This window comes from Puntigrus tetrazona, chromosome 4 (genome assembly GCF_018831695.1).
Source record: "Puntigrus tetrazona isolate hp1 chromosome 4, ASM1883169v1, whole genome shotgun sequence".
Classification (NCBI taxonomy): domain Eukaryota; kingdom Metazoa; phylum Chordata; class Actinopteri; order Cypriniformes; family Cyprinidae; genus Puntigrus; species Puntigrus tetrazona.
This window is the reverse complement of record NC_056702.1, coordinates 1,731,735-1,751,330: the sequence shown is the minus strand read 5'-3', so window position 1 is coordinate 1,751,330 and position 19,596 is coordinate 1,731,735. Positions and strand designations below refer to the sequence as shown.

The window sequence follows — 19,596 nt, the reverse complement described above, 5'->3', positions numbered from 1 at the left end:
TGGGAGTAAGAAAAGAAAAATATTTACCTCCCTCGGCCAGAGCGGCTGCTACTTCGTTTTGAGTGGAGTAGATGTTACAGGCGGCCCACCTGCACTGAGCACCCAGAGCGGAGAGGGTCTCCATCAACACCTGCAAACACACACACACACACACACACACACACACACACACCCACGATGCATTACTGAAACACAGATGTCAGTCTGCTCTCAAAAACAAGCTCAAATATAGTATGACGGTTCCTAAATGGGCAGAATAAAGTGTTGAGGTAGGATTAGGGAGTTAGAATTATAGTGTCATTTCATTTAATTAGTTTAATTTAAGAACAAATGAAGTTAATATTAGGTATGCGAGTGTATTTTCGTGTGTGCATGTACAGAAACTCACAGCAGTCTGTGCAGTGATGTGGGTGCAACCCACAATTTTGGCTCCAGCCAGCGGCTTCTCTCCCTGAGCTCTCTTCCTCAACGCCATGAGAGCAGGCATCTCTGACGGTGCAGAAAAACACAAAAAAGCATCAACACATGCCCCACAACATTAAAATGAACAATTTTTCGCATACACATCCTTGACTTAACACAACACTCTTTTTATGGCTGAAGCATAAAACCGCAAGTTAAATGCAGAGAAACATTTTTGATAATTACGCAAGTTGTGTTTCACAGATGAACATGATAGCTTGAGGCTTGTGGTTAGAAATGCTGGCCTTATCAGTGTGAATGCCACTAATAACACTGAAAACCTCACGATAACAACAGTTACAGTCTGGAAACGCACAAGCGCACACAGACACACACACACACACACACACACACACACACACACATATGATTGACTGTTAATCATATCAAATAATGGTGGAAACTATAACTTGGCAAGCCTTTTTATAGGCAAATTGACCAAATTAATAACTGCTTTGGAAATTGGCAAGCACTGTTCAAAAAAGACAGGAAATTGTGACATTTTTAATTGTGAGAACTTTCTGTTCCATGATGGAATGAAAAACATAATTGTGAGATGTACTAAGAACTAAAAAAAAAGACAGAATTACAATATGATATGAAACACAATTCAAAGAAATAAAATATAATTCAGAGTTTACGTCTCAAAGTTTTTTAGATTACAGCGTAGAATGAAAAGGATTCGATTTCATCTTTTCATATCTCGCAATACAGACTTTTCTTCAGAAATATAGAATTATATTCATAATCTCAGAATTGCCAGACAAAGTCTGAATAGTGAAATTAGTCTTGCTTTATTTTTTTTTATCCCGTGAGATAAATGTTTTTTGATAGTTTTTTTCCTATAGCTTAGAGTTTATAAAGAAATTCTGAAAGTTTGCAGTTTCTCGGGAAACACATCCCAGCAACTCTTACCATGAAGCTTACCATGCAGAAATTAATGCAAAAACATGATTTGGTAGACACGGTTTACATTTTGTTAACACAAAATAGTCACATATCAAATCTTTAAATATGAAAGAGGATAAACAGACAGGCTGTGTGTAAGTGCACACTGGAGTATTTGACCATGTGGTTCTGAAGAGCTGAAGGGGGCGCCCTGCTGTCTCACAGCGCACACTCAACATATGGCCCCTCAGCAGCACAGGAAGAACATCAAAACACGCTTCGCTTGATCTCACACAAACACACTCTTACTTCACACATAAACAAATACCAGTGGCTTAATATGTTGACAGGCCTGAGGACATCTCAAAGAGAGAACAGCGTTGCACAATCAGCTGTCGTGCTCGTAAACGGTTATAGCTTGTCGGCACATAACCTTAAGAGACAAGGGGTCCTTCCCACCTTGCTCGGCAATCTCGATCTCCCTGCGTCCGAAGTCGGCCTGTTTGATGTTCTTTATGCAGAAGTCTGCATTGCCCTTGGAGTTCTTCTGCTGCTTGTCGCGTGGAGAGGTTTCATCATCGGAGCTGTCGGTGTACGAGGCAGCTGAAAAAAGAAATAATACGTTTTTAAAAAATATGCAGATGGGTGTATCTGTTTTTCCATGAACCTAGTCCTAAGAGAGGCCTGCAGGAATGTAGATTTTACTTTTCCTACCTACAATCCACTATCCTTTATCACTATAATCCTCTTAAAGGGGCCTGCCTGTTCACATGACTCACCTGACACTCTACATTAGACCCTTGACGCATGTACGGTAACACATTATGTAGCCCACCAGACTAAGGTTTAACAACGCCATACCTGAGCTGTAGCTGTCTGTAGAAGACTGTGAGATGGAGCGAGACAAAGACCTGCGGCCAATCTTGGTGGGACGTTTGTTGAACTCCTGCTTCTGGTCTGCAAACTGGATCTGTCGCGAAAAAGGGTGGGAGGTCAGGACAAGAGAGAAGACCGTAGTGAGAAAAAAAGTCTTTAAAAGAGGTTTTATGTTAACCAAGGCTGCGTTTATTTGATTCAAAGTACTGTAAAAACAGTAACAGTCTAAACTATTTTTACAGTTTTTAAATAACTGTAGTATATTTTGAATTCTAAATTGTAATTTATTGGAGAAAAACAGGTTTCGGATCCTTTGAAAATCATTCTAATATGCTGATTTGCTGTTTTTCATATCATAATGCTGGAAATAGCTGTGCTGTTTTCTTTTTTATGTGGAAACTGAGATACATTTTTTTTAATGTAACCACTTGTTATATTTTAACATTTTGTGTACACACACACACACAAGCTGAGGTTGAATTTCACATCCCAAATGATCTTTGAAGTGCTATCCATTTTTCTGAGCTTTAATACTCTGTCAGATAATGCTTAACTGCGTGCCTATTACCACAGGAAGTGACAAACTGGTTTGTAATTCACATTTTAAGTCTCCAAGTCTTTACGTGGAAAGGGAGAAGGAAATTATTTAAACCAAGACTGGTCCTAATCTTTAACACAATTTGACCTGCCAGGTAAATACTTCCTGTACCCCCACAGTTTGGCTGTGATAAAGATATCATAATCTTGATAACTCCATCAAGTATCCTTTATGAACGCGGTCAGCCACCACTAATCTGCTCTCAATGAAAGTGTGGAGCAGAAATCATTGAGAGCTCATCGTAGACGTGTCGGTAAACTGCGCTACTATTAATGGCCTGGCAGCTGTTGCCTGCAGAGAGGAACGCGCTGCGTGAACCGTGAGAGGATTACGGTGCGGTGCAGTCATCCCCTGCTGACGTTATTATCTGAGTCAACAGCGAGCCTCAAATCCCCCGGCTCCATCAAGAGATTTTTAAAAGCATGACTATTACATAACCCCATGCCATATCAGTGTTCAATCAACCACTGAGTGATCGCAGTGATTAATCTTCAGACTTTAGGTTGGAGCTATAGGAGGTGTTGTTTCCAGGATGGATGGATGGCTTTTAGACTGTAAGTAAAACGCACAGTTAAGTATAAGGCCCTGTTCACATAAACACACCACTGTGCCTAAAAGCACTTGCGTAACAACAATAATGCCACAGAGAAACAAACACCCGCAGACTCTGTGAACTTCAACTTAGCACCTGTTTAGTCTCAACGCTTGGCACAAAAGGCCGAAGGACTGTACTGGGAAGGTTTCATTGCACAGGAAATGCACTCACACAAAACATACATTTGCAGGAAAAAAAACATGATACTAATCCGATAAGAAAAAGCTAAAAATGGTCAAATCCAGTGAGAAATATAGCAAAACAATATAATAATAATAATAATAATAATAATTTAAGGATTCACCTTCTAAAAATACTACTCTAAAGTCCAAAACTTTGTTAGAATCGTAAGCGGTTGATTTGGAATACTCTACAAAAGACAACAATTCTGAAGAGAGACTCAACTCATACCAACAAAGCTAACAGCATGATACTCCAATCAGAATACATTGTACACATATATATTGGGTAAAATAGTATTTGAATATAGGTTTAACCAAAATACTTGGGCATTTCAGTTTCAAGGTTGATGCGGCAATCAAAACTTCAATCAAGACAGCACTTTTAAAAGCAACTACACAACATTCTAAAATGAATCAAATTTTAACTGTGAAAATAACTATGCCAGGGATTTGGAAACTGCTGTCTTTCCCCCTCAATATATTTCCCATCATGAATTGTGATTGATTGTTGAATTTTTAGGTCAGAAAACTGAATTGCTCCAGAGACTGTTTTGTCAATTGGATTGGACAACCAAATCACTCCAGAGTTTTCGTCCATTGGGTCAAACAACCACTTTGTCCACTTTAAAGATCCTTTTCAAATGTCCAGGTGATCTCAGACCGACTGCTTTGGTGCGGATCCAAGCACGATTGCTAAGTTCATATTTGCCTAAAAGAACCAAACTCAGAAGGAAAAAAAGCAAGTTCTGAAACAAATGTTTCAAATGAGCCATTTGTGAAAATGAATCTGCATTTGCACCAGGCTGACAGATCCAGTCTAAGAGATTGCATCGGACCCCCTCTCGCTCTCTACTGCAGAAGACACGCTGAGCACACAGATGGCTCTGGACTAGTTTCGTTCCAGAAGGTTATGCTTTCAGCCCCCAGGAAAGCCCGAAGACCACCCTGTCACTTTCTCCCCTCTTACCTTCTTAACTGAGGGTTCAGAGATCTCTCCATCCTTCTTTTTTTTCAGCATGACACACTTGAAAGTGTAGAGAGACAGAAAGAAACAGAGGCAAAAGGGAAGGGACCGGCAAAGAGGAAGTGGACTTTTATACCAGCTTTACACGTGGCCAGTCTGAACTGATCCCATGGCCTGTGCAGCACAATGCTAGACTGTTTCCCTTAGGGGGTTTTGTGCATCTCTCTTTTAATTGTTAATTGTTTAGAGGCTGGAACGATTCTTGTCGGAGTTGGCAAAACGTGCATGTGTGTGTGTGTGTAGGCTTTTACTAGTGGTGGTTTAGGAGGTGATTACTGCGTCTCATGCTCAAGATAATGAAACATGCCAAGGACACATACTCACACACTGCCACCACTGGCCCTGACAAAGGGCTCTTTGTGCTTTTCTGCTCCTAAAATATATAACAGATCACAATTACTCTGGCATGTTCTTGAGTTCGTTAACCTCACCTTTATGATGAACATCAGCGTCATGGTTGCAGGTTTAGCTTGTTGATTATCAACTGTTGGCCTTTAACAACTAAAATGTGCCAAGACTTCAACATCGTAAAGAGCACAAATTGCTGATAGACGTTTTATGATGGTCCAATCTCGAAAACAGTGCTAATAGAAGGATTTCATCCTGTAAGAATTTGATGGCCCACATCTCCTGTGAACTCATCTTTCAGAGGTGTGGTTTGAAAAGTTTTCCCCAGTATGACTTCATGCATTTCCCATGGAACTGGATGACACAAAACTTTATCTAGGAAGTTGAGAAAGTCAAATATTTGAGTACTATTATCAGTCTTTTGTGGGTCTGTTCATTTTGCCAATGTAATCTGCACAACAATACAGACTAATACACTTAAAGCCTTAATGTAGCTCAAACAGTAGTGCATGACGTCAAGGTCATGGGTTTCATTCCCAGGCAACTAGGGAAAAAAAGAAGAAGAAGAAAAAAGAAAAAGAAAAAGAAAAAGTGTTTCGTCAATGCAATTTAACTCGCTTTGTATAAAAGTGTCTGCCAAATGCATACATGTAAATTTCATGCGGCACATTTATTTTAAGGCCAGAAACATGTATGCAAATAAAAATGCAAATGCTTGGCCAGCACTGCAAATGTGCGGTCTTAAACTAAACGTGTTACTTTCAAATCTTCATGGCATTAAACCAATATGATGCACAGCAGTTTGCTATAAACGAGTAACCTGACAAGATTAGTTAAGTAGCAGAACCGATTGAAGGGTCTACAAAAGATAGTTTAGTTTATGTATTTCTAATGCTAAAGCACGCGATTAGTGGTGCCAAGGTCAGGGGTTCAATTCCCAGGAAATGCATAAACAAGTATATACCGAGTGCAATGTAAGTCACTTCGGATAAAAGCAGCTGCCAAATGCATAAATATAAATCTTAGAGCCTGCTGCTGTGCCGCATATGTACTAACAAACTTACTGACTCCAGAGTTCAGAGAAGGATTTGTCGTTTTGCATTACGTACATTCCTATCAGACGCTTTCTAAACCATCTATCTTCACTGTAAATGCAGCAGGTTCATTTAGAGAAAACTAACAGAAATTTCTTGGGTTTTATTAAAATCTAAAAAAAGCAGTCTCAAAAAAAACTTACGCAACATGAAAAGGTCATTAGCCAAATGAAAAGGCAAGGATAATCGTGTACTGAAACAGTATTTTGTGCTATTATGCCCTCTCTTTAAATGACGCTGAACATTTCGCCAAAAGAGAGTGAGGTACTTTAATCTTTCAAAGGTAATATGAATGGATTTATGTATTAAACAGGAGGCAAAAAGCTCAATTTCTGAGAATGACACAAAGGCCGTATGTTACCGGAGGAGAGATTCAGGCCACATGAGCAGCACTTCCATGAAAAAAGATCACTTATGTAAGAAAGACAGAAAGAACTAGTGAAAGGGAGAGGCGCTCACATCAAGTTAACGGTACATTTCAGTGCCACTGCTGAGAGCTGATGATTAAAGAACCAAGCGGGGGAGAACGCTCGTATTTCCTGCGAACAGATTTCCAAGTTTTCACAGTCCAGCTCTACTACGTTGAGAGCTTCCGCAATGAACGCAAACACAGCCGTGCTGCAGGGTGCTGATGACCTCATCGGTCACTCGTTGAAACTCTGAATCACATTTCTAATGAACTGAACTGTTATTCAAGGATAATCATTAGACTGCAGCATTATTCACAGCCCCATTGAGCCACCTGCCAAGATGACTTTAACCATCATTGTAACATTACAATGTAAACAGTACACAAAATACTGACAGTGTAAAAGTGTCTAAAGTGTATAATACGGTAGTGTAGACAGTATGGCAGCTTTCTAAATTTTGGCACAAAGCTGACGAAAGATCAACGATTGATACTATGGCATACAAATCAGTTAGATTCCTTGAACATTAACATACATCAAAATACATAGATCCATAGCACATAACCAAAAGAGATATCAAACACTCGTAGTTTCCTCAACTACTGGCTGTGCTATCTTACTGCACTATACATTATGGATGTATGCTAATTTTGAAGCAAACAAAAACTGAATAATGAATGTAAAGTGACTGATTACATTGTCGGCTCCCGTCCTGCTGAAGTGTGAAGCCAAAATAAAAAGAAAGCTCATCCAAGACCTCGTCTTTTAGATTCCTGTTACAATGATTAAAGCCAGGGTGAGACTTGAGTTTAGGCCTACATTAATAAGTGTAGTTAGAGTAGATATCTTAGACTTGAAACACAGAACTCTCTGCAGGGTAGAGCTGCAAACAACGGTTCAAAAAGCTCCTATCATCACGCTGAGCTCTGAGACAATAAACAAGGACACTTGGAATGGAAATTTCATGAGATATGATAGTCTGGAATTTACTCCAGGACAAAAGGTTGCACATGCGCACATAATGCTATATAATAACAGTAAGGAACAAGGACATTTATCACTAGGGATGTCATACCCACTGTATAGATGGGTTCGTTCTTTGCAGGAACGCCTGCTAACAGGAAAGGAGAATAACTGTACAAGATGTACAGATGACAAATGACAGAACCATACGAAAACAGCAGAAAAATGTAACATACTTGTAGCTGTTCTGACATTCTTCACTTCTGAGCACACAACAGTAACGGAGTCACTCGAGTGTCAAAAATCAAACATTTTTCTGCAGAAAAGAGCAACGAGTTATAGCTCCTGAGGAAAAAAAATAAATTCTCACCCCCTGAGCTTTTCATTACAGGGCAGCAGCAGCGTCAGCCTGAGGTCCCGAACATCTCTGGAGAATCATTAAATTGGTTCTCTGTGGAAAGATGTACGTAAAGAGATTCACAAGTCCTGTGTAGCACCTGCATCGAGCGCTGCAGAATAACGCTGAGCTGCAGAACTCATTATAAGAGTTTTACAGGCTGAAAAACTGTACTTGGACAAGTTTATATAAATCACTTTTAACTAAGAGTCTGCCAAATGCATGAGCTACTATACATTTCTGTTAATTTTATAATATACTGTCGTGCATTAAAGAAAAAATGTCTTTTGGAATAAAGATTTCATTTATGTCTCATAATTCTCACAGAATGAAATTTCAAGTTACAAACTCTTAACTGCAAACTTATATCTTGCAACTGTGGCTACAAACATTTCAACTTAACTAACCAAACTAATATTTGCTGTTGCCAAGCACCACTGCATCATAAAAAAGTAATATCTTAGTAACTTAAGGCATATCCTTCAATTGTTAAGAGCCTAATTCTTTTGCTGTGATACACAGACCTGAGGGCCTGCTTTCTTACTGTAGGGCAATTTACAACTAGACTCTCATAGACTCTTTTCATCCTGGTACATTCACAAGCTTTAGAAGCCATAAAGTGACTCCCATTGAAACTACACTTTAGAGTCAGAACAGACAGGATTTGGGGTATGGCGGGTAGCGTGTGTAATGTGATACAAGACGGCGGCTCGCTCTGACTAATGACGCCATCAGAAATGAGAGAGCCTGGTGCAACAGACACCAAGGATCATCTCAGGGCACTTAACCGGAGAAAGAGCTTTTGCAACGCCCATTCACTCGGATAGTAAATCAGACAAGTTAGCTCCAGGCTAAAGTCAAAGTATGGGCTCTTGGGAATCTTCTTCCACCTAAATGTTTTAAATTTAACGCACTGGCTGAACAGAAGGTATGCAGAGAATATACATAATTGAAATGGCCGATCCAACACTAGCAGTCGTGTGGCAAAGAACACTGGAAGGTGTGACAGGTAATTTGCTTCCTGCTCGGATGACGGATCACATTGTGGGACATGTGCGCTCAAGTGTTCGCCATCCAATGCGTAACGTACCTGACAGATTTGATTACCATTTCTTGAAATTCAGCCCTTCCTTTTTTCTTCGTATCCTTCAGCCACAAAATAATAGGATTGTATTCCTACAAGGCCAATATATCACTGGGCTTGGCAAGGAGTTTGACCTTTCCTACAATGAAGTGTTGAAAATCACTCAAGCAGTTCAAAGCATCTGAACTTTGATGTAGATTTTTCCGCTCTGAAGAACAGAGGTTAGCCGTTGTTGAAGGGTCTGTCAGTATTGGTAAACACAAGTCAATCTAAAGGATTTTAATGGAACTTCACAGAGCAGTGTAGCAGTCTAACTCATCGTAAAGTAGTTTTCTTGCTCTCCATTTCCTTAAAGTTCAAGACCAATACACAAAACCGTCATGATTTCGTCATATCAAAAATATGAACAAGAGTTCATTCTGTTAAATAAATGTCTTCATACTCTGCACTTGTTCTGTGAATGTATAAAAGCAATCCACCTACGCAGGGAGCTCAGCTGCAAAGGGTTAGGGGGCGGTCAGCTACCCCAAGGCCATTTCAGAATTTTTCTGAAGGAGCCATTCGATACCACGTCCTGCTATTAACAAAAGCTTTCTGAGACAAGCACCTCGGGTGGCTCCAGCTGTACTGGAGGAGCCAAAAAAAAAAAAAAAAAAAAAAAGAAGAAATGCAGAAATGTCAATATCAGCCTACAAGATGTGTTGTTCTCATGCCCTCTGCTATAGACGAGGTTCTTAAACACACAGTGAAAGTTGTGCTTGTAATTGCAGACCCAAAGAAATGTGGTTGCAATGAACACACCCTCACAGACATAATAAAAACGTGGGGGCCAAAAACAGATTTTTAAAACAGGACAGATTCTCAATTGCTTAAAAATATTCAAATTTCAGGACGTGGAATTAGATATGCGTGAGGATAGATATGCATGGATATTAAAATTTTAATTAATACTGATGATAAATTGATCAATATCCAGAACAATGACACAAGTCGGTTAAAAATAAAAGACTTAAAAATAGTTTTAAAATGCTACACGTTGATTTAGGCATCTGGGTAAGGATCTGATAAAGATTAAATTTAACAATGTTATGAAACCATTACATGTTATGTAAAGGTAAATATGGAAACGGACATATAAAATATAAAAAAAATAAACACCCAAATCAGTCTAGTGGTATTTCTGAAGGATCGTGTGACATAATGACGCTGAAAATTCAGCTTAAAACTGATTATTGATCAAATAAATGCAGCCTTGATAAGCATAAGAGCCTAAAAATGTGAATATGATAGCTAATAACAGCTAATAACCTCTATGCTTTTTACATATTTAGGCCTATCATGGATGCTGAAAGACTAGTTAACCCTTATGACTAATTTGTAATGCCAAAGCTAATTAATGTGGAAATTAGACTGCTATAACAGGGTCTACTGCAATAATGAAAAGGAATCCATATCAAAAGCAGAGACTGGCCAGTTGAAGGGCTCGTATTCAGAGCAGTCCTTTGGACTTTAATTGAAGCAGTCGCTCTCTCGGAGTGTTCTTCCACCAGTATGAACCTGTTCCTGCAAGCCCACTCTGGAAATTTCCCTGTTCCACAGGCAGTGACGAGCGGCAATCATTGTCTAGAGGTCCTTGGATAAAAGGCTTCTATTTATGTGCCAGATGGTGTTCTTCTGACTAAGCACAAACAGAAAGAGAGTGCGATGTTCTCTCCGTTCTTTTCGTATTTGGGTTTAACGCAGACTGCCAGCATGTTCTTTCACAGTGTGCTTATTCTGAGGAGATAAGGGGAAAGAAGAAAATCATCCCACATAGTATTCTAAAATGAGAATAATTTTCACTGCTGTGGGCTCTAGAGGCAAGGAAAGGGGTAGAGCGGATCTCAAAGACTAAAAATAGTTATTTAGTGAGCAGTTGATGCATGCAGTTCATTTTCCAGTCTTGAATTCACATTTATCTGTAGCAGACATCTAAACCTAAACAAATCTAATAAAGGTGAGCAGATGTTATTTACTGCATTGATTCAAGGTTAGGCTTCAAGACACTATGACAGTCCTTTAAAACATCTGGAAACTGGATGTCTAAACTCACGCCAAGAGCTCAAGCAAGGCCTGGCCAGTCATTCAGCCTCTGCTGGTCATTCTAAACAACACAATCTGGCTAAAACATGTTACTCCAATGAGAGCCTTTCAAGATTAGAAAGTATTCTGAGGAAAAACTTTGCTGTAGTATAGTATAAAAGCATAGTTCTCTGATGCCAACAGCCAGAATGGACAGAATAGATTTCTAATCAAATATTTCCAGTTGTGCAACAGCCACTGGAATTAAGGGGAACGCTCACTTTCTCTGGTCATTACAGACCTCCTCGTAAAACAATGTGTGTTTGGGTTTTCTCAGTGGCACACATTGTCTACTCTCCCTGAATCTGATATCATTGCATATATAGCCTTGCTGGCTAAACACAGAATGTATAACATGATATTTTACTATACACACACACACACCATTCTTCTATTGTCATCTGTTATGAATTGAGAAAGAGCAAGACAAAGAAACAAGCCATTTACTGATGAGATAACATCTGCCTGTCTCCTGTCTTCAACAACAACCATGAATACAATAAATAAAAGTCCTCTAGACTGCCATCAGCAAACGCCACCTTCAACCAGGAATGGGAAACAGTCCGAGTTTGATGGACACAAACACAGATGTGCCAATCCACTCTGATCTTGTTAGGTATTCCACTTATCCTGTTAAACTTATCCTAAATCAAGTGCATCATTAACTACAGCAGGTGCAGGAATGTTCCAGGACTGACTTGCCATGCATGATTTTAAAATATTATAATGAACTAAAATGGTTTATTGAATCTATACGGTCACTTTTGTTGTATAAGTGGAAATAAAAATGTACAAAAAGTCTAAACTTACAGACCGCTGGCAATATTAAAATGAAACCAATAATTTAATATTTATATTCAATTTTAACAGCTAAAGCTCAAAGCTCTCAGTGTATCAGGGCCTCAGTCTCGCTAATTTTGGCTTGAGAGCAGATGGCTGCTGCCTTTTTAGTATCATCAATGTGTCTGACGCTCAATCATTCCTGTTGCTCCACATAAGGAACAAACAGCAGTTCAGGATTTAGAGACGTGAGAGAGAGAAGAAAATGAGAAGGATCTTATTACTCAAGCCAGTTACTGATTCCTAATTCATAAGAGGCCAGCAAGACTGACTTCAAAGAGAACAAGACAACCCCAAGAAGTCCTCAACTCCTCTCTCAAGTCAAATATAGCAACATCAAAAATAAAACCGTTATGAGATGTACGAGGTGCTTAATAATTTTGTCACTAATGTTTACGCAAGCATGCATTTCATTCAGATCCATCCACTGCATTATCTAATCTCATTCTCTAAGAAGAGGAAGAGTGCATTCAATCTGCAGTGAAGCAGAAGAAGAAGAAACCTCATTCAGTTTTATGTCGGCCAATGGAGCTATTGGGCCACAAGACGAGCGTGAAAGCGCAGCAAGACCCCGAAGCAGAAACACTCAGAAAGCAAAGCCCTGCTGCACTGATTTATCGACTCTGGCATATAAGCAGTACATGCAACAATTAGGCCTACAGTCTTCAGCTAACTGCGTTTGATGCACTGAAACTGGGCTTGATGCAATGACTGGCATGAAGGGAACCAAATGTCATGGTTTAGCAATTGCAGCATTAAACAGCAATAAGCAGCACTACCTGTACGCTGAGTCGGAAGGCCGAGAAAATCTCATTGCATTTTTCCCCATGATGCACTGCACTGCTGACACATTTCCTGGGAATAGTGAGGGTCCAGAATAAACAGTCCAGTGATGTTCATCCTGAGCGAATGAGCAATCAACAAATCAATCAGCCTACAAATTTAGCTCAGTAGTAATGTTCTGGGTCACTGGCCGATTGGAGTCAATGAAGCCAAACTCTCTGAAAGCAGGAACACTCGTGTCCTGAGCGGTCTGATCAGAAATGTTCAGTACCAAATGTGTGACCTCCTTAAAGAGGAGTAAAAAGCCACAGCAACACTGAAGTATTTTCGACCCCGCACCAGATCAGAAACATCAAATACAGTAACTGTGCTCCACTTCTTTGATCTGCAGAGGTGGTTGTGGTCCGAAAGAAAAAGATGGACTGCAATTTAGGAATACGTACCCACTACAAAGTAAGTCTAGGGTATGCTGAAATTGTAGGTTTGTGTGGACAGACTGCTGCAAATAGATATTTTACTCAACCAAATATGCAATTAAGAACACTACACTTTGCCATAAAGGTCATTTTTAGGTTTGGCTCAATTCTGGCTCACTTTTAAAATTATTAAAGAGACAGAACCGCTTGTCTGTGCTTTTGACGTCCATGTAGTACAATTCTAATGTGGATGTAGATGCTTAAACAAGTCGCCACAGATACATATCGCCACAACGCAAGACATTTGATTAATATGATTATGATTTCTCAGAATTTCAAGAACACACAAAAACTCACAATTTGTGCAGGTCAGAAGAGATTAAAAGTTCTTTAAAGGCATATAAAAGTTCCATGAAGAACCTTGAACATCCATGGAACCTTTCCATTCCATAAAAGTACTTTACAGTGGGGGAAAAAAAAAAAAAAGTTCTTTAGATTTTCAAAATGCATGATAAAAATGGTTCTTTTAGGAAACTGTTCTTTTAAGAAAGCTTCTTTGGGGAAACAAAAATAGTTCTCCAATGGCATTGCTGTTGGAACATTTATCGGAGCTTTATTTTTATTAATAAAAAAATAAAAATTGTAGGTTATCTTCAGCTTATCTTCTAGTATATTCAAAATAATGTAGTGAAGTTTGAGGTGAGACTAAAATCACTAAAATCAAGGTAGCGGTCACAATCAAAGCCAAGCATTCCAGCAGCTGTGGTCTGAGGGTTGTGTTTTTTTAGAGCTGGCAGAAAGGAAAAAGGAAGAGAAATGAGGGTGGCTTTTCTTACCCTTTTGTGAGAGTCTTTTGTGATGCAGCAGTTTTTGAACACAATGAAGGTTCTTTGTGAGGGGCTGCTGCAGGGGTCTAGGGTGCATTCCTTAGCCATAGATCCTGCATGTGTGTCCAAACCATGGCTAGCTAATTGAAAAACCTGTGGCCTCAATATGATACAAATGGCATCAGAAATCGTCTACCTAATTTCCAGCAGCATAAATCAGTCAAACCGTCAATTGTGAACAGAAGGCCAATTTGGTCAATGGAAAAGCTTTTGTTCGTTCACTCAGAAGCACATTCCTGGCTAACGCCTGACCGGTGGCTTAATCTTTCACTTGCACAATTGATGCGAATTCACTCCTTCGTTCAACAGCGCTGCAAATCTGAATTTATTCAGTGAGCAAATGTATAAACCAACGGGATTAAAATGTTCTTATAGGATTGCATTTCCCAATCGCTCTAAAGCAAAGCTTAACGTATAATGTTGGGCGAAGAGAGAGAATAAATAACCAACTGCCATGTACACAGCTTGGACCTGGTGTTCCTGTATCCTACGACCAGCTGTAAAATCCGACAACAGCTGGCAGCCTCCAACAGATTTGCCTTTGTGATGCCTACTTTGACTCTTCTAGCACAACTATTTTAAAGCTTACTTATGAAAAAAAAACACCATAAGCAAGTCAGAGATCCAATCTAGCAGCTTATCAAGCCACTGTACAGGAACTGCTATCTCCTGCGAAGGTTTGCTGGGGAAAAAAAAAGCAACATATGGCAACACATTTCCAAAAGCACAGTCTTGAGAGAGTAAATGAAAAAAATGGTTTTAAGCAAAAAGAACAGGAGAAAGTCAGAGAAGGGAAACAGGGCTCTACGATGTCCACTGTGAAAAAAGTCATAAATGAAATGAAAACAGTACAACCCAGAATGTCATGGAATTAGGAAAATTTGAAACGCAAATGTCTTTATAAAAACTTGTCAAAATAAAAGTCCTTGATCTTAAGAAACTGAGATTGTGAGAAATATACTACTATTGTAGAGTGAAATTTACTTTTCAAAATAATAATAAATGTATAAATAAAAATGTATATAAAAATATTCTACTTTTTTTTAAACAGCAAATTTGTTCTGCAGCACTTTGCAAAAAAACCTGCATCTGTTACATTTTCATTTAATTACATTAGCTTAATTAAATCATTACCAATATTTTTCAATATAGTTTCAATTAATTACATATGTTTTGTGACTAATGACTACATTAAAACTAAAATTAGGGAAAAAAACAAAACCCAGAAAAATTTTAATGGAGAAATGGAGAAAGAGGTCTGTCGTTTGTTTGACCGACTCGCTCTCACCTTTGCCTCCGTAACACCCCGAGTCATTAAGGCGCTCGAGAAGAGACTGGGTGATTTCAGGTGAACCGGTCCTGTGCGCTGTGCTTACGGCTGCCTGAGGGACAGAGAAATCTCAGCTGTGCCCTTTAAAGTGTTGAAGTGCACCATTAGGGTTGCTGCCAAGGACACAGAGTCATGGATGAGTGTTTGAAAGGAAGAGAAGATGATTCGGTGAGTGCACTGTTATCAGTACAAAATGTGCAATTCCATGCATCGCTCCCTCAAAGTTTCAGTCTCCATGACCACAACGTCAAGTTCTGTTTAATCACACCTGTGTGGTCCTCTTTCCTAAGCTCTTAAGACAATAAGTGGCATGAACAGAATACGACCTTCCCAGAGGTATGCTATCATTGACACGTGAACCCCCAACTAGTGCAGATAAACACAGGCAGTTTCGACGTATAGATCACTCTCTGGTTCCGTTCCACCATTAATCAAAGTCTCCAAACTTTACACCATGGTGAGAAATATTTTCCTGTCAACTGCTCGCTGAAATCTTAGCAGACGTCATGTGAGCAATGAGGAACTTAGTACGAAGCAAACAGGAATGGAGACAAACACAATCACAGTATGCAGGTCTCCTTGACCCTGATTTCAAACTGGAGCAGCAAACGTGCTTACAGGCAAAAAAAAATTTAAAAATCTAATAAAAATGAAGGTTTGTAAATTTTAAATGACGGCTGTTGATCTGACATTTATTGCTGATTTACGCAAATTTTGTTGCCATTGTTCATTTTTATTTAATACCTTTAAATGATTTAATTTTAGTAAGTGTAGTACTTCAAACCCCACAACAAAGTCAGTTTTAGCATTTTTTATATACTATTTTAATATTTAGATAAATATTACGGTTTACATCTGAATAAGTTTGATTTTAGTTTGCTGCCTAAGCAGTGTTTATAATTTATTTTCACTTTTAAAGTAAATATAATTGCCTCAACATGTCTACATAACTTACTACCCATGGTATATTATATTTGTATTATATTAATACTATTTGCATTACTTTTTATATTTTAATCTTTAGCATTCATTTATTTTGATGTTAGTTTTAATGCATTTAGTTCTTCAACTTCAGATCCAAGGTAAATAACACTGCTTACTACTCTTACTTTTTAGGCTGTAGAAACAGCAGCTGTTCGCCTCAAGCCCCATGGTGCCCACCACTAGACTATAAATGATAAACAAGAGGCCTACTTTCTGTGCAGAGCACAGGTCAACTGGGAAATTGCCTACATTTATATCGCTCTGTGTTATTTTGAATATTATTACCAACATCTAACACGTATTTCTGCTTCATTATTAGTTCATATTAATGAACGCTATAAATAAAAAAATGTATATATAGAGATATATATCTAGAACATTTCCCACACTGTACCACGTACAGGGCTTCCCCCATATTATCTGCATCACGTCATAAGCCTGTTAGGTCTAAGCATCCTGGGAACCAAAGATTAGTGACATAACGTCACAACAGTGCAAGGTATGCACAGAGCTCCCGACCGAAGCCAAACAGCGGCGTGAACACGTCTATCAGCAGCACACCCACAAATCCAGTGGTGCGAATGTTCACGGAGGTCACAGCGATCCACAGTAAAACTACAAGTCGTTTGCACCTGCATGATATGATGACATGTCCCTGCCCTCTCCTCCCCTCGGCTGCTTTACAGAAGCAGCAGTGGCGTGATGTAACACTTTTACAGACGAACAGTAAGCGCGCTTTACGGGCGGCTAAACAGACTTGAGTTTTTTTCTTAGAAACAGAGCAGATAAAGTCACAGTGCATTAGAAGCGTCGCAGCAGCGCCTTCAGGACTGTCTGTGCTAAAAGGATTTCTGGGACGTCACCAAAACCACTATACTTCATCGACGGTCACCGTCCACAGAATAGGGCTAGGGTTTGACGGTTAAAGCGTAGCCTGTTGATATTCACATTTAGAAGCAGAATTATGATTGTGAATCAAAACTAAAAGCATGAAACTATTTTTGTCACTTATATATTATTTCATTTAAAAAACGCATATTAAACTAAATTCTAAAAGGTTTGATTATAAAGAAAAATACAAATAAATTAACAAAATATAAAAATTAATAAAAAACTATTGGTATCTCAATAATGGTAAAATAACCCATGCACTTGGCCATAAATTATATGTATGTGTGTATGTATAAGTTCTTAATGAAAACACAAAATGCAGAATTGAAAGAACTACAATAAAAATATATATCTACGTGGATTAAAACAATTTAAAAAGTAATAATATAAAGTTATTTAATAAAAAAATATTTTTTCACAAGACCAATCTATGTTCTAGTGCATGAAGATTATTCAAAAAATAACTATATAATGCTATATCCAAATTGTTATGGTTTGTTCCTCATTAAATCCTTGGTTAATAATAATAATAATAATGAGCACATTTCTTTATCAAATTATTTTATCCTTGAACTGTACACAATCAAGTGTTTTTGTCAGTTGAGATAAGATAAGATATTCTTCTATTGATCAGAGATTGACCGAGTCCTTCCAAGAAACAGTCTAACCAGATAACAGACACCGTGTAGTGAAAGATCACAGAAGAGAGAGGTGTCACAGTGGCGGTAGACTGGTTTAATTGCAGGGTTTCAAACGAACACTTCGTCAACCTGGACGCACAACAAAGCAACCTAATCATAAAAAAAAAAAACCCTGGAAAAACACACAAACAATCAGCAACTATTTCCCCAGCTTTGCTCCATTACTGTTAACTTCAAAAAAAAGTTACCTTGTGTTTGTTGAGTCTCTCCCCTATGAAAGTGAAAACTAAAACTAGATATTTATAATTACAAACGGAGGAAGTACAGACTTGTGTGCTAATAAAGATTTAAGAGAAAATAATAAATTAACTCACAAACGTTTACAATATTTGTAGGCTTCTCTCATAGCTTCACGGTCACATCTCAGATTGATATTGGACTACAAAACACTTTAATAAAATTAAACACTTGGGTTACTTAACAACTATCATTAAAATCAATGACAACTGTCATTAAAATCAATATCAAACGCAATCCCGTTAAAAGTGCGGTAAAATTAAACGCACACAGCCGTTTTACGTAATGTGCGCATTAATTCATGTTTAAAGTTATTACAAAAGTGTTACAATTTCAAGCACGCTATGTTTTGGAGCGGTGTGTTTTGACCCGGATAAACGCATGCAGCGCCACGACACGCGCACTGCGGGTCTCTTTCAATCACTGGAAACAATCACTCACGCGCTCGAAATCAACGCGATCCGACCGAAAAAAAAACCGTGAAATCACTCGGTAGATCTGTCACCGACCGTCGCCTGACAGCTTCTGGTAAACGGACGTTAAATTACAGCTGTTACGCTGCTAGTACAGGTCTGATAGGCCAGGATTCATCGCCGCACAATGACACACGACAGCGGATGAACGGCTCAAAACGAGCTCCGTCACAGATTTCACGGATCTCACCACAATCAATCCAAGCTACCTTTTTCATTCGTGGTGCCTCGGCCACTGTGCCGTCGCAGTTGACGAACGCCTCGCCGCCGTTCTGCTGCGGATCCGGCCGCTTCATCGCGGACGCCTGCGGCATCTTCACGGGGTTCGGAGCGGCGGTCACCGGGCTCGGCTCCACCGCCGCGGCCGCCGCCGCTGCTGACGACGAACTCGAGTTGCTTTCACTCTTCTTCTCCTCTGCCTTCGGTGTCAGCGGAGAAATGGCGGGGGAAGCGTCTTTACCGGCCACGTCTTTTAATTCGACCTCGGCCATTTTCGCTGCCACAGCCTGGACTGACATCGCTGCGAACCGCACGGTGCTTTTTTTTTCCAACACAGAGAGAACCGACACACCAACGGATACGCACGGTGGGATGACGCGAAGCGCAAAGTACCATGGGACATGCAGTTCACGTTACTAGAGCGTTTATTACGTATCGTGTTACGCATGGTTAATAATAGCAAACTGTAGTATCACTAATATAAATATTTATTAAAGTATTGCCATTTTTTCAAATACTACGTACTATTACTGGCGTATACAATGTATTAGGTTTTTACTTTTTATACTAAACACTCAAAAAGTATTCATGTCATGTCATTCAAATACTCAATACTTGCCGTGCGTATTTAAGGTACTTGGCTCTAGCTTTTATTCAGTTTGACAACTGTGACCAAAACGTGAAAGACTTTTCTTATATTCTCAGACCTTATGATTAAACATAAATCTATTTCAAATTAGCATGCTAGGTTCCAGCAAAACGGGTATAGAATATAACGTATATTCTGGTGTGC

The 19,596-nt window shown here is 39.1% G+C and overlaps 1 protein-coding gene across 1 annotated transcript in view; it reads right to left on the bottom strand.

The window, feature by feature from the left end:
- Positions 1–19,176, bottom strand: part of ahcyl2b (adenosylhomocysteinase like 2b) — a 28,215-nt gene extending 9,039 nt beyond the window's left edge. The window contains exons 1-5 of the mRNA XM_043237824.1: positions 18,794–19,176; positions 2,212–2,320; positions 1,810–1,953; positions 389–489; positions 28–130 (exon numbers count right to left, since the gene is read on the bottom strand). Of these exons, the coding sequence (XP_043093759.1) occupies positions 28–130; positions 389–489; positions 1,810–1,953; positions 2,212–2,320; positions 18,794–19,102 (766 nt within the window). The 5' untranslated portion in view covers positions 19,103–19,176. The remainder of the gene's footprint in view (positions 1–27; positions 131–388; positions 490–1,809; positions 1,954–2,211; positions 2,321–18,793) is intronic.
- Between the last annotated feature and the right edge of the window lie 420 nt (positions 19,177–19,596).